At 38.6% G+C, this 14,373-nt stretch overlaps 1 protein-coding gene across 1 annotated transcript in view; it reads left to right on the forward strand.

Moving 5' to 3' along the window:
• The window catches only part of BTBD1 (BTB domain containing 1), a 51,186-nt gene that overhangs the window by 29,939 nt on the left and 6,874 nt on the right, over positions 1-14,373 (forward strand). Inside the window, exon 5 of the mRNA XM_039480054.2 lies at positions 8,189-8,381. Coding sequence (XP_039335988.1) covers positions 8,189-8,381 — 193 coding nt within the window. The remainder of the gene's footprint in view (positions 1-8,188; positions 8,382-14,373) is intronic.

Consider the following 14,373-nt stretch of genomic DNA (forward strand, 5'->3'; position numbering starts at 1 on the left):
GGTCTCAAACTCCTACCTCGGGTGATTTGCCCTGCCTCTGCCTCCCAAAGTGCTGGGATTACAGGCGTGAGCCACTGTGCCCAGCCTGATGGAATCTTTAGGATTTTCTAGATGTAGAAGCATATTGTCTGTGAAGAAAGATAGTTTGACTCTTTTTTTTTTCTTATTTGGGTGCCTTTTTCTTTCTTTTTCTTTCCTAATTGCTCTGGCTAGGACTGCCAGTACTGTGTTGAATAGGAGTGGTATTGGCTGTTAATTTGTCGTAGACGGCTCTTGTTATTTTGGGGATATTCTTTTGATGCCTAGTTTGTTGAGGATTTTTTCATGAAGAGATGTTGGAGTTTACAAAAAGCTTTTACCATGTCTATTAAGACAATCATATGGTTTTTGTTTTTAACACTATTTTGTGATTGTTTTGAATTGCATTTCTTTTTATTTTTCGGTTTTATTTTAGTTTAGAAATGAGATCTTGCTATGTTGCTCAGGCTGGCCATGAGCTTCTGGGCTCAAGGGATTCTTCTGTCTTAGCCTCTTAGCCAGTGTGTCTGGCTGAATTGTATTTCATTATGCTTATTGGCCATTTTATTTTCCTTAATATTATCCATGTCTTTTGTTGTTCTGTTGGTGTGTTGAAAATTTTTTTTAACTGGTTTATCTCATATTGATTCTTTATATAGAGAGTGTGCATATGGTCGGCATTGGTAGATCCTGCCCGTCTGCCAAGTGGTTCCCCAAAGTGGTTGTAACAGTTTACACTCATCAGCAAAGTGAAGAGACATAAGACCTTATTCTGGTTGCCCACATCCTCTCCAATACTTGGTATTGTTAATTTTTGTAGTTTTAGCCATTTGTGTGGGTGTGAGGATGTATTTCATTGTTGTTTTAAATTTTATATCATGGATGATTAATGATGTTGAGTATGCCAATAATTTTTTAATCCAATCTGACAGACTTTATCTTTTATCAGAACTATTTGGTTGACTTGCATTTAATGTAATTACAGATATATTTGGGTTTATGTTTACCATCTTGCAATTTGTTTTCCACTTGTCACATCTGCTTTTTGTTTCTTTTTTTCATTTCTTGCTTTCTTTTGGAGGAATCAGGTTATTTTTATTCTACTTTTATTGAGGTAATGATACAGTTTTCCCTCTTATTCTGTGAATATAGTGAATGACATTAATTGATTTTCCAATTTAAACCTATTTTAGATTCCTTATATAAATCAGATTTGGTTGTTATGCATTATCCTTTTTATATATTACCGGATTTAATTTGCTGAAATATTTTAGTATTTTATGACTACCGAATGAGAGAAATTAGTCTATCTATTTTTTACTTGCAATGAAATTGTCAAGATTATCCTCATATAAAAGTTAGGAATATTTTCTTTTTTTTCCCCTAGTGTTCAGGAGTTTGTATTATTAATTTTCTCCAGGAACCAAATTCTAGCTTTATTAATTTTCTCTGTTGTAGTATGTTTTCCATTTCATTACTTTCTGCCTTTTTCTTTATTACTTTCTTCCTTTCCTTTCTTTGATTTTAATTTGCTGGGATTATTTATTTTAGTAGTGTTTGTGACTTTTTGAGATACTTAGATTGTCAGCCTATATTCTTTTAGAATGCATAGATTTAAGATTTAATTTTTTCTCTCAGCATCTTTTACCCCCCAACAATTTTTTATTTCATTATCATTCAATTAAAAATTTCTAATTTTTGATTTTTTTCTTTGACTCAGGTTATAAATCGATAACTCAATTTCCAAATATTTGGGATTTCTTCTTATCTTGCTCTTGCTGACTTCTCTGGCTTAATTCCAGTATAGTCAGAAAATACATTCCATATCATTTCAGCCCTTTGAAATTTGTTGATATCTATTTTGGCCTGGCATATAGTAGTTTTATTATTTTTATTTATTTATTTATTTTGAGACAGTGTCTCACTCTGTCACCCAGGCTGGGGTACAGTGGCGCGATCTCGGCTCACTGTAATCTCCACCTCCCAGGTTCCAGTGATTCTCCTGCCTCAGCCTCTGAGTAGCTGCGATTACAGGCATACACTGCCATACCTGGCTAATTTTTGTGTTTTTAGTAGAGGCAGGGTTTCACCATGCTGGCCAGGCTGATCTCGAACTCTGGACTTCAGGTGATCCACCTGCCTCGGCCTCCCAAAGTGCTAGAATTACAGGCGTGAGCCACCACGCCTGGTCTATATGGTAATATTAATATCCATGTATACTTGAGAAGAATATATTCTTATTTGTTATGTGCAGAAAAACCTGAATAGTCCTCTATGTTTAACAATTGAATACTCTGTCTATGAAAGGAATATATACTAATGATGTTCAAATTTTCTGTGTATATATCGATTTTGTTTGTTCTATCAGTTACTGAAAGAGGTAGAGTAAAATCTCGGGCCGGGCACCGCGACTCATGCCTGTAATCCCAGCACTTTGAGAGGCTGAGGTGGGCAGATCACCTGAGGTCAGGAGGTTGAGAACAGCCTGGTTAACATGGTGAAACCCCATTTCTACTAAAAATACAAAAAATTAGCCTGGCCTGGTGTCACATGCCTGTAATCCCATCTACTGGGGAGACTGAGACAGAATCACTTGAACCTGGGAGGTGGAGGTTGCAGTGAGCTCAGATTGCGCTGTTTTACTCCAGCTTGAGCAACAAGAGCGAAACTCGGTCTCAAAAAAAAAATCTCAGGGTATGATTGAGATTGTGTTTCCTTTTGGTTCCATCAGTTTTTTTTTTTCCATTTTGAGACTGTATCATTAGGTGCATTCAAATTTAGGATTATCTTTTTTAATTGAATTCACTTCTTTGTCTTTACTTTATGTATCCCACTTTAATTAAAGGAGTTTTTGTTTTTTGATTTTTTTTTTTTTTTTGAGACAGAGTCTCACTATGTCACCCATCTTGGCTCACTGCAACTTCTACCTCCTGGGTTCAAGCCCTTCTCATGCCTCAGTCTCCTTAGTAGTGGGGAACTACAGGCATGCACCACCATGCCTTGCTAAATTTTGTATTTTTAGTTGAGATGGGGTTTTACCATGTTGGCCAGGCTGATCTTGAACTATTGGCCTCAAGTAATCTGCTCACCTCAGCCTCCCAAAATTCTGGGATTACGGTCTGACCCACCACACCCAGCCTAAACTTCTTGTTTTAAAGTCTTTGTGTGATATTGGTATAGTTTCTCAAGGTTTTAAAAATACTTTATCTTTTCTCATCCTTTTACTTTTAGCCTTACATTATTTTGACTATGTCTCTTGTAAGCTTTTTTTTTTTTTTTGAGACCGAGTTTTCGCTCTTGTTACCCAGGCTGGAGTGCAATGGCGCGATCTCGGCTCACCGCAACCTCCGCCTCCTGGGCTCAGGCAATTCTCCGGCCTCAGCCTCCTGAGTAGCTGGCATTACAGGCACGCGCCACCATGCCTAGCTAGTTTTTTGTATTTTTAGTAGAGACGGGGTTTCACCATGTTGACCAGGATGGTCTCGATGTCTCGACCTCGTGATCCACCCGCCTCGGCCTCCCAAAGTGCTGGGATTACAGGCTTGAGCCACCGCGCCCGGCCGTAAGCTTTATTTTTTAAAAATTCAGTCTGAGAGACTTTGCCTTTTATTTGGAATATTTGATTCACTTTATACTTAATAAAATTACTATGTTATTAAACTTTATTTTCTTCTTCTTCTTTTTCTCTTTTGTAGACAGTGTCTCCTCTGTCACCCAGGCTAGAATGCAGGGGCATGATCTCAGCTCACAGTAGCCTCATTCTCCTGGGTTCAGGTGATCCTCCCACCTCAGCCTCTTATATTAAACATTCTTTTATTGTTATTTTAGTGGGATGTCCTTATTATTCAAAGAATATATCCTTACTGATTTTCAAATTAAATCTTAAAAATTAAAATTTTTAGGCGAGGCACAGTGACTCACACCTTTAGTCCCAGCACTTTGGGAAGCTGAGGCAGGTGGATTGTTTGAGTCTAGTTCAAGACCAGCCTTGGCAAAATGGTGAAACCCTGGTTTTACTAAAAACAGATTTTCAAATAAGCCTGGAGTGGTGTCACATGCCTGTAGTCCCAACTACCCACGGGGCTGAGGTGGGAGGATCACTTCAGCCCACAAGTTCAATCAAGGTTGAAGTGAGCTGTGATCATACTACTGCACTCTATACCTGGGTAACAGTGAGACTATTTTTCAAAAAAAAAAAATAATAATAAAAGTAAAAATTTTAAATTAAAATTTTCCATACAATATAAAGGCATTATTGATACTTTTGCTACATTTAACTTTCTCTAGCCTTTGGTGCTACTATGTCATGTATTTTAATTTTTCATATGTTATAAAGCCCACAAAACATCATTTTCTTAAGTCAGTAATCATTTTGATTTGCCTGTATATTTGCCTTTTTGGTACTCTTCATTGTTTTTCTGATCCCATGCTTCTATCTGGGATCATTTCTGTCAGCTTGAAGAATTCCCTACAGTATTTCTTTTAGAACAGGTAGGATACTAACCAGATTCTTTCAACTCTTATTTTTTTCTTTTGTCAAAAACATCTTTATCTTATTATTATTATTGTTTTTTAAAGAGATGGGGCCCTGCTATGTTCCTGTGGCTGGAATGCAGTAGCTCTTCACAGCCTCAAACTTCTAACCTCAAACCATCCTTCCACCCCAGCCTCCTGATTAGCTGAGACTAGTGGGGCATACCACTGAGCCCAGCTTACCTTCTTTTTGAAGGATGTTTCCCTGGGTAGGAAGCTTAATGTTGGCAGTTATTCTCATCTGTCATTTGAATGCAATTCTATTCCTTTTCTTTCTTTCTTTCTTTTTTTTTTCTGAGAGTCTTATTCTGTCACCCAGGCTAGAGTGCAGTGGCACAATTTTATCTCATTGCGACCTCCACCTGCCAGGTTGAAGTGATTGTCCTGCTTGAGCCTCCCAAGTAGCTGGGATTACAGGCACCCACCACCACGCCCGACTAATTTCTGTATTTTTAGTAGACACGGGGTTTCACCATGTTAGCCAGGCTTGTCTCAAACTCCTGACTTCAAGTGATCCATCCACTCAGCCTCCCAAAGTGCTGGATCACATGCATGAGCCACTGGGGCTGGCCTTATTTCCTTTGATTTCTAATATTGAAAGTGTAACTATTACTTCTTTAAAAATAATATATCTTTTATTGCCGGTGCTTTTAAGATGTCACATTATCTTTGCGTTCTGTTTTGTTTTGTTTCTTTAGCAGTTTTATTATGATGTGCCTTGGTGTATCTTTTTTATCTAACATACATTCTTGAGTTCTTTATTTTGATTACCCCTCTTAACTGTAGTGTATCTTGTTTTCCTTCTTTTAGGTAGGTACATGCGTACACATCTGAACATGGTTTGCATTATCTGAAGACCTTTTTTTTCAACTAAGGAAATTTTCTTATTGTCAGTTCTTCAGGACCACTTATTACCTATATGTTGGTCTCTGCTCTTTATCATCATTTTAATCACCTTAACATTTTAATATTTTTTCCCTAGTTCTCATCATTCTCAGAATGTTATATGAGTTTTCATCTCCATCTCTTTTGATCTTACGTAGTTTCCATTCTGTTCTTTTTTGCTAAGGTGCAGATTTTAAGTTGTAATTACATATTTTTTTACTTTGTAATCTTTCCTTATCCAGAGGTTGCAAACAATGAAACTTGGGCCAGCCAGATCTGGCAGGGTGACATAATTTTGTATGTGATATTAAAACTTTTAAAATTTAATATTTTTAAATTGAGGGAGCAGTTTACATTAAAGTCTGAATTATGGGCAAGATGAGGTGGCTCACGCCTGTAATCCCAGCACTTTGGGAGGCCAAGGCAGGCAGATCACTTGAGGTCAGGAGTTTGAGACCAGTCTGGCCAACATGGTGAAACTCCGTATCTACTCAAAATACAAAAATTAGCCAGGCATGGTGGTGCACACCTATAGTCCCAGCCACTAGGAAAGCTGAGGCAGGAGAATTGCTTGAACCCAGGAGGCAGAGGTTTCAGTTAGCCAAGATCGCACCACTGTACTCCAGCCTAGGCAACAGATGGAGACTCTGTCTCAAAAAACAAAACAAAAAAAATCTGAATTAAGACTTCCTAAACCAAATTTCTGTTTCTGTTTTGCAGTCTTATTTTTAGACTGCTTTTACTGGCTTTGGAAGGGATTTCCTGTCATCTTTTTTATATATAAATTTTTATTTCAATAGTTTTTGAGGAACAGGTGGTTTTTGGTTACATGGGTAAGTTTCTTAGTGGTGATTTCTGAGATTTCGGTGCACCGATCAGCTGAGCAGTGTACATGTACCCAACATGTAGGCTTTTATTACTTACCTCCTTCCCACTCTTCCCCACCAAGTCCCCAAAGTTTATTATATCAGTATGCCTTTGCCTCCTCACAGCTTCTTAGCTCCCACTTATAAGTGAGACCATACGATATTTGGTTTTCCATTCCTGAATTACTTTACCTAGAATAATGGCTTCCAGGTCCATCCAAGTTGCTGCAAAGGCCATTATTTCATTCCATTTTATGGCTGAGTAGTATTCCATGGTGTATATATACCACATTTTCTTCATCCGCTCGTTGGTTGATGGGCATTTAGAATGGCTCCATATTTTTGCAATTGCAAATAGTACTGCTATAAACATGTACATGCAAGTATCTTTTTCACGTAATGACTTAATTTTCCTTTGGGTAGATATCCCCAAACTTTTTATACAGGGGGCCAGTTCACTGTCCCTCAGACCATTGGAGGGCTGCCACATACTGTGCTCCTCTCACTGACCACCAATGAAGGAGGTGCCCCTTCCTGAAGTGCAGCGGGGCCGGATAAATGGCCTCAGGGGGCCGCAGTTTGGGGACGCCTGCCGTAGTGGAATTGCTGTATCAAATGGTAGTTCTACTTTTAGTTTTTTAAGAAATCTGGGCTGGGTGCGGTGGCTCAAGCCTGTAATCCCAGCACTTTGGGAGGCCGAGGTGGGTGGATCACGAGGTCAAGAGATCGCGACCATCCTGGTCAACATGGTGAAACCCCGTCTCTACTAAAATACAAAAAAAATTAGCTGGGCATGGTGGCACGTGCCTGTAATCCCAGCTGCTCAGGAGGCTGAGGCAGGAGAATTGCCTGAACCCAGGAGGCGGAGGTTGCGGTGAGCCAAGATCGCGCCATTGCACTCCAGCCTGGCTAACAAGACAGAAACTCCATCTCAAAAAAAAAAAAAAAAAAAAGAAATCTGCATACTTTTTTCCATAGTGGTTGTTCTAGTTTACGTTCCCACCAGCAGTTTAAAAGAGTTCCCTTTCCACCACATCCATGCCAACATCTATTATTCTTTTATTTTTAAATTATGACCATTTTTGCAATAGTAAGGTGGTATCTTATTTCGGATTTAATTTGCATTTCCATGATAATTAGTGATGAATATTTTTCGTATGTTTGTTGACTGCTTGTATATCTTCTTTTGAGAATTGTCTCTTCATGTCCTTCACCCACTTTGTGCAGGGATTATTTGTTTTTTTTTTCTTGCTGACTTGTTTGAGTTGTAGATTCTAGATATTAGTCCTTTGTTGGATGCATAGTTTGCAAATATGTTCCCCTACTCTGGAGATTGTCTGTTTACTCTGCTGATTATTTCTTTTGTTGTGCAGAAGCTTTTTAGTTTAATTAGCTTTTTGGGGTTTTAAATAAATCCAAAAAATAGATTTATTTAAAAACAAATAAATCCATGTATTTGTTTTTGTTGCATTTGCTTTGGGGTTCTTAGTTGTGAATTCTTTGCCTAAGCCAGTATCTTGAAGAGTTTTCCTGATGCCATCTTCTAGAATTTTTACGGTTTCTTAGATTTAAGTCTTTGATCCTTCTTGAGTTGATTTTTGTATAAGGTGAGAAAGGAATCCTCCTAGCACTTTTATAAGGAACAGCATTTATTCCTGGATCTAAGTTTTGACTAATTAATATTTTTAACATTTTAATGTGTTTAATTAACCTCAGATAGATTTATCAAAACTTTAAAATAGATGCAAAAATTATATATGCTAAGACTTTTCTCCCTATTTTTAAATTACATCCTTCAGATTTGAATTTACATTAAGTGGAGTATTCCAAAGTTAGGAATTGAAATCAAATTGCTTTTTTTTAGGTTTATGTTTTTATTTCCACAGGTCCTGCTCAATCTGGAATTTTGTCAGATCGTGAAGTAGTAAACCTCTTTCTTCATTTTACTGTCAATCCTAAACCCCGAGTTGAATACATTGACCGACCAAGATGCTGCCTCAGAGGAAAGGAATGCTGCATCAATAGATTCCAGCAAGTAGAGAGCCGCTGGGGTTACAGTGGGACAAGTGATCGAATCAGGTATCTGTCGTACTGGGGACATGGGGGTAGAGCAGGAGTAGCAGTTACCATTTGGCCTTTATTTGTATATTATGGGAGATAATTAACCAACATTTCATTTTATACTTTTTTTAAATGAACTTCTAAATTAATACAGGAGACAAGAAGTCACTGAGACATCCTGCCCTCCTCACTGATTTATGAGTGAGGGTGACTTCTTAAGAAAAAATTAGAGTAAGAAAGGATTGAGTTGGACCTTCTGCTATGTGATTCTCCCCTTCCCCACCACCGCCTCGAGATGGAGTCTCACTTTGTCACCCAGGCTGGAGTGTAGTGGTGTGATCTTGCTCACTGCAACCTCCACCTCCTGGGTTCAAGCGATCCTCCCACCTCAGCCTCCCAAGTAGCTGGGATTATAGGCATGCACCACCACATTCACCTAATTTTTTTGTATTTTTAGTAGAGATGGGGTTTCACCATGTTGTCCAGGCTGGTCTCAAACTACTGACCTCAAGTGATCCACCTGCCTCAGCCTTCCAAAGTGCTGGGATTACCAGGGGTGAGCCACTTTGCCCAACTGTTACGTGATTTTCGTTTGGATCACCCCTGCTAATGGGCTGAGTTCTAGACCTTAGTTGATCAAACACTATTTTTACAGGCTTAAGGCTACAACTAATAAATTTAACCTTATTATGTTTAGTGTGAGTTTTTTCTTTGCATAGATGTTGCAGGGAAAATATCTCAGTGTACATTTATAAAAGCTTTGAGAAAAAAATCAAGAATCTTGAAAAATGCATGCTATAATCCTGTTGAAGAAATTATCTTTGCTCTACTGTGTTTCTTTAGGTTAAATGTCAAAATAGAATCACTGCCAGTTTTCACAAAACATGACTTATGAATTTTCATTTATTTAATAGCACTTCAGTATAAAACTAGAAATTAAGAACAAGTTTGCAAAAAAAAAAAAAGAAATCTGGTTGGATGGGGGACTATTAAAAATCTTGAGCTAACATGGAAATTTAAAATGTAGACTAACAATAATTCACGATAATACTATATGTAAAAAAAATTATGGGATGAGCCCAAAGCTGCACACACAAAAAGTAATAATTAACTACTTTTAGTAAATAGGGTAGAAATAAGTGATTTAAGCATTCAGCCCAAGTAGCTAGAAAACGAATAGCAAAATAACTGTAAGAAGAGAAAGTAAATAGATAAGTGTAGAAATTAAGGAATTAAAAATAGTAGCATTGATAAATCCATAAGCTGGTTTCTTTTTTTTTTTTTTTTCTTTTTTTTGAGATGGAGTTTAGCTCTTGTTACCCAGGCTGGAGTGCAATGGCGTGGCTTCGGCTCACCGCAACCTCCACCTCCTGGGTTCAGGCAATTCTCCTGCCTTAGCCTCCTGAGTAGCTGGGACTACAGGCACGCACCACCATGCCCAGCTAATTTTTAGTATTTTTAGTAGAGACGGGGTTTCACCATGTTGACCAGGATGGTCTCGATCTCTTGACCTCCTGATCCACCTGCCTCGGCCTCCCAAAGTGCTGGGATTACAGGTGTGAGCCACCGTGCCCGACCCGTAAGCTGGTTTCTTTAAAAGACGAATAAAATAAATAAACCTCTGGCAAAAGTAATAAACATTCATATTTAGAGGTAAAAAGGGGAATATAAATTATATGCTGACATTTTTATTTTCATTCTGGGTTTATTCTGTACTAATAAATTGAACATATTGATGGAATGGATCATTTTATAGGCAAATATAAATTATCAAAATTGACTGAAGAAGAAAGCCTGAATAGACCAATTACCATGGAAGGAATTAAAAGTTATCAAAGAACTGTCCCTTCACAAGGTGGTTTTTACAGGTGAGTTTTGTCAAATCTTCAAGGAACAGATAGCTTCCTAGAGCATTAAAAGAACAAAATATTTCTTGATTAATTATTGAAGGAAGCATAACCTTTATATAGGAATCAGACAAGACAAAAAAATTCTAGATCAATCTCAGTATCAAGAAGAAATTTTGTGTAAAACATTAGGGTATTGAATCTGTACTTAGAAGAATAACACTGGATGAGCAGTTTATTTAGAGATTGAAAGAATGGCTCAGTGTTGGGAAATGTATTCGTGTAATTCTCACAAAAGATCAAAGAAGAAAAACAATTTGATTTCAATAGAGGTCAGAAAGGCTTTTGATAAAATTTCACCTTCATTCCCAATATAATTCTTAACTAGGTTAGGCCTAGAAAAATACTTGTTTACATGATAAACTATTGAAGCCTCAAGATAGAGATTCAGACTATCCATGCTGTTTTCAGGAGTGTTACTATAATTCTGACAATTTGCTAATGGCATTATGTACATTAATAGTTCAAACTCTATCAAACCCAGTTCTTTTTAAATAAATATTTTGTAATTCCCACTTTACTAACCTGAAATGTAATTCATAGATAATATGCTTTATACATTATTTAATTGATAAGTGATCTAGTTATAAAGGAGAAATAAATGTAATTGATAGTAAAATATGTAGTTCAATACATAGACTTTGGGCAGGACAGGCAGAAGACAAACTGAAGTAGTCAGTTGCTGTACATACATGTATCAGCACGATGAGGCAGTTTCACCTGCACAGTATAGGCATGTTATCTCTTAAATGCCATGAGCAGCATTGCTGCCACGTACGTTTTCTTTAAAAGTTCCAGATAAAAGAGTATATGTAGTTGATCCTATTCAAGGTGTTTGTATTTCTGAACTTGCCTACTGGCTGAAATTTATCTGTAACCTGTAAAGTCAATACTTGGGGCACTTTCTTAGTCTTTTTCAGCAAAGACTTTAGTTGCCAGACCAGCACGTTTCCAGCTGCAGCTGAACAAGGCAAGGCTCTACTTTCCTGTTTCAGCTCTTCTACAGAGGTGGAGACAGGGAGGGACAATGCAGTGGGGTGCAAGAAACTCTGGCTCTTTGGCAGGTTGAGTGGGGCTTGAATCCCAGCTCTGGCACCTCTTAGTGGGGCAGCCTCAAACAAGCCACTTAACACTTCCGAACTCTGTTTTCTGTTTTGCGCAATAAAGAAAATAGAATATACTAGAATGAGGTGTTTGTTTTGAGATAGAGTTTTGCTCTTGTTGCCCAGGCTGGAGTGCAGTGGCGTGATCTCGGCTCACTGCAACCTCCACCTCCCGGATTCAAGCAGTTCTCCTACCTCAGCCTCCCAGGTAGCTGAGATTACAGGAATGTGCCACCACACCTGGCTAATTTTTTTCTTTTTTCTTTTTTTTTGAGACAGAGTTCCACTCTTGTTGCCCAAGCTGGAGTGCAGTGGCATGATCTTGGCTCACTGCAACCTCCACCACCAGGCTTCAAACAATTCTCCTTCCTCAGTCTCTCTTGTAGGTGGGACTACAGGCGTGTGCCAGCATGCCCAGCTAACTTTTTGTATTTTTAGTAGAGAAGGGGTTTCACCATGTTGTTCAAGCTGGTCATGAACTCCTGACCTCAGGTGATCTGCCTGCCTCAGCCTCTCAAAGTACTAGAATTAGACGCGTGAGCAACTGCGCCTAGCCAGCAAAATTCTTAATATTTAATTTGGAAGAGTACATGTTTCTCTTTTTTTATTTTATTTTATTTTATTTTGAGAGAGAGTCTTACTCTGTTGCCCAGGCTGAAGTGCAGTGGCACGATCTTGGCTCAGTGCAACCTCTGCCTCCTAGGTTCAAGTGATTCTCCTGCCCCAGCCTCCCAAGTAGCTGGAATTACAGGAGTGCACCACCATGCCAGGCTAATTTTTGTCTTTTTAGTAGAGACAGGGTTTCACCATGTTTCCCAGGCTGGTCTCGAATTCCTGACTTCAAGTGATTCACCCACCTTGGCCTCCCAAAGTACTGGGATTACAGGCATGAGCCACCATGCCCGGCCCCTGTTTCTCTTTTAATAATAGTAATACAGATGACATGACAAAGTATTGTAAAGCTATAGGAAGTTAGTGCTGTATGGAACAGACTATAGATGTCAGAAACTGACCTAATATAAATGAACATTTAGAAAATGATATGGCAAGGTGTACTGGCTCACACCTATAATCCCAGCACTTTGGGAGGCTGAAGTGGGTGGCTCACTCGAGCCCAGGAGTTTGAGAACAGCCTGGGCAGCATGGTGAAACTCCATCTCTTCAAAAAATACAAAAATTAGTCAGGCGTGGTGGCATGCAGCCGTAATCCCAGCTACTCAAGATGCCAAGGAAGGAGGATCGCTTAAACTTGGGAGGTTGAGGCTGCAGTGAGCTGTGATCTCACCACTGCACTCCAGCCTGGGCAACAGAGCAAGACCCTGTCTCAAAAAATAATAAGATAAAAGCGAGGGAAGGATTAACCACCGGGAAAATTAAGTTAGATCCTTACTGATCTGATATGTCAGTATTCATTTAAATAACAATTTTAACATTAAACAAAACAGAAGCCATGAAAGTGCTGGAACAGGTGAATGTTTATGTACTCTGAGGATGAGGTAGTCCTCTCTAAACTTGGCATATATCATAATTTTGAAAACAGATAATTCAAAACTTTTAAGTACAAAATCACCATAAAGTTTAACTTTATGGTTAATGACAAATGGGAAACTTATTATAAAGGATATTGCCAACAAAGCATAAGTAACTATCATCTATATATAATGTGATCTTTCAGATCTACATTAAAAAGACAAACTGATCTGTAAAGAAAAATGAGAAAAGAACATGAGTTGGGTATTTCATTAGAGAGAAAATCCAGTGGGCAGTAAGCATATGAGCAAATGTTGTACCTCATTAATAATCAAATAAATAGGCTGGGCACAGTGGCTCATGCCTGTAATCCAGGCACCTTGGGAGTCTGAGGTGGGTGGATCTGTTGAGCTCAGGAGTTCAAGACCAGCCTGGGCAACATGGCAAAACCCCATCTCTACAAAAAGACACAAAAATTAGCTCGGCATGGTACTGTGTGCCTCTAGTCCCAGCTACTTTGGGGGACTGAGGTGGGATGATTGCTTGAACCTGGGAGGTTGAGGCTGCAACAAGCAGAGATCGTGCCATTGCACTCCAGACTGGGTGACAAAGTGAGATCCTGTGTCAACTAATAATAAAGTATAAATGTAATTTGTCAATATCAGTTTCTCCAAGGCAAAAGGAAATGAAAAATACTCATGGTTGATAAGAGTGAGAGAAAAACGATCCTTATACTTTATGGGTTATAAAATGTTATCTTTCCAGAAAGCAACTTGACAATGTTTACCTAAAGCATTAAGACTGTGCCTTTTGGCTGGGTGTAGTGGCTCACGCCTGTAATCAAAACACTTTGGAAGACCAAGGTAGGAAGATTGCTTGAACCCAGGAGTTCAAGATCAGCCTTGGCAACATAGTGAGAACCTGTCTCTACAAATAATATTTTTTAAAAAATTAGCTGCATGTAGTGGCATGTACCTTTGGTCCCAGATAATCAGGAGGCTGAGGCAGGAGGATCACCTGAGCCCAGAAGGTTGAGGCTGCATGATCGCAGCACTGCTCTCCAGTTTGGGTGACAGAGCAAGACCTTGTCTAAGTAAAAAAATAAAAATAAATTTTTTTAAAGAATGTGCCTTTTATTTTCATCAGCAATTCTACTTCTAGGAATCTATTCCAAAGAAAACAAGGCTTCATAAAATGGTTTAACTATAAGATTGTTCATCATGCCATTATTATTTAATAATAAAAACTGCAAATAACCTAGATTATCCAACAAGGGATTAGTTAAATATAGTGAATTGGGGGCTGAGCATGGTGGCTGATGCCTGTAATTCCAGCACTTTGGGAGGCTGAGGTGGGCAGATCATAGGGGTGAGGAGATCGAGACCATCCTGGCTAACATGGTGAAACCCTGTCTTTACTAAAAATACAAAAAATTAGCCAGGCATAGTGGCACAAGCCTGTAGTCCCAGCTACTCAGGAGGATGAGGCAGGAGAATCACTTGATTATTTCTGCAGTGCCAAGCCTAGTAC

This window comes from Saimiri boliviensis, chromosome 5 (assembly GCF_048565385.1).
Source record: "Saimiri boliviensis isolate mSaiBol1 chromosome 5, mSaiBol1.pri, whole genome shotgun sequence".
Lineage (NCBI taxonomy): Eukaryota > Metazoa > Chordata > Mammalia > Primates > Cebidae > Saimiri > Saimiri boliviensis.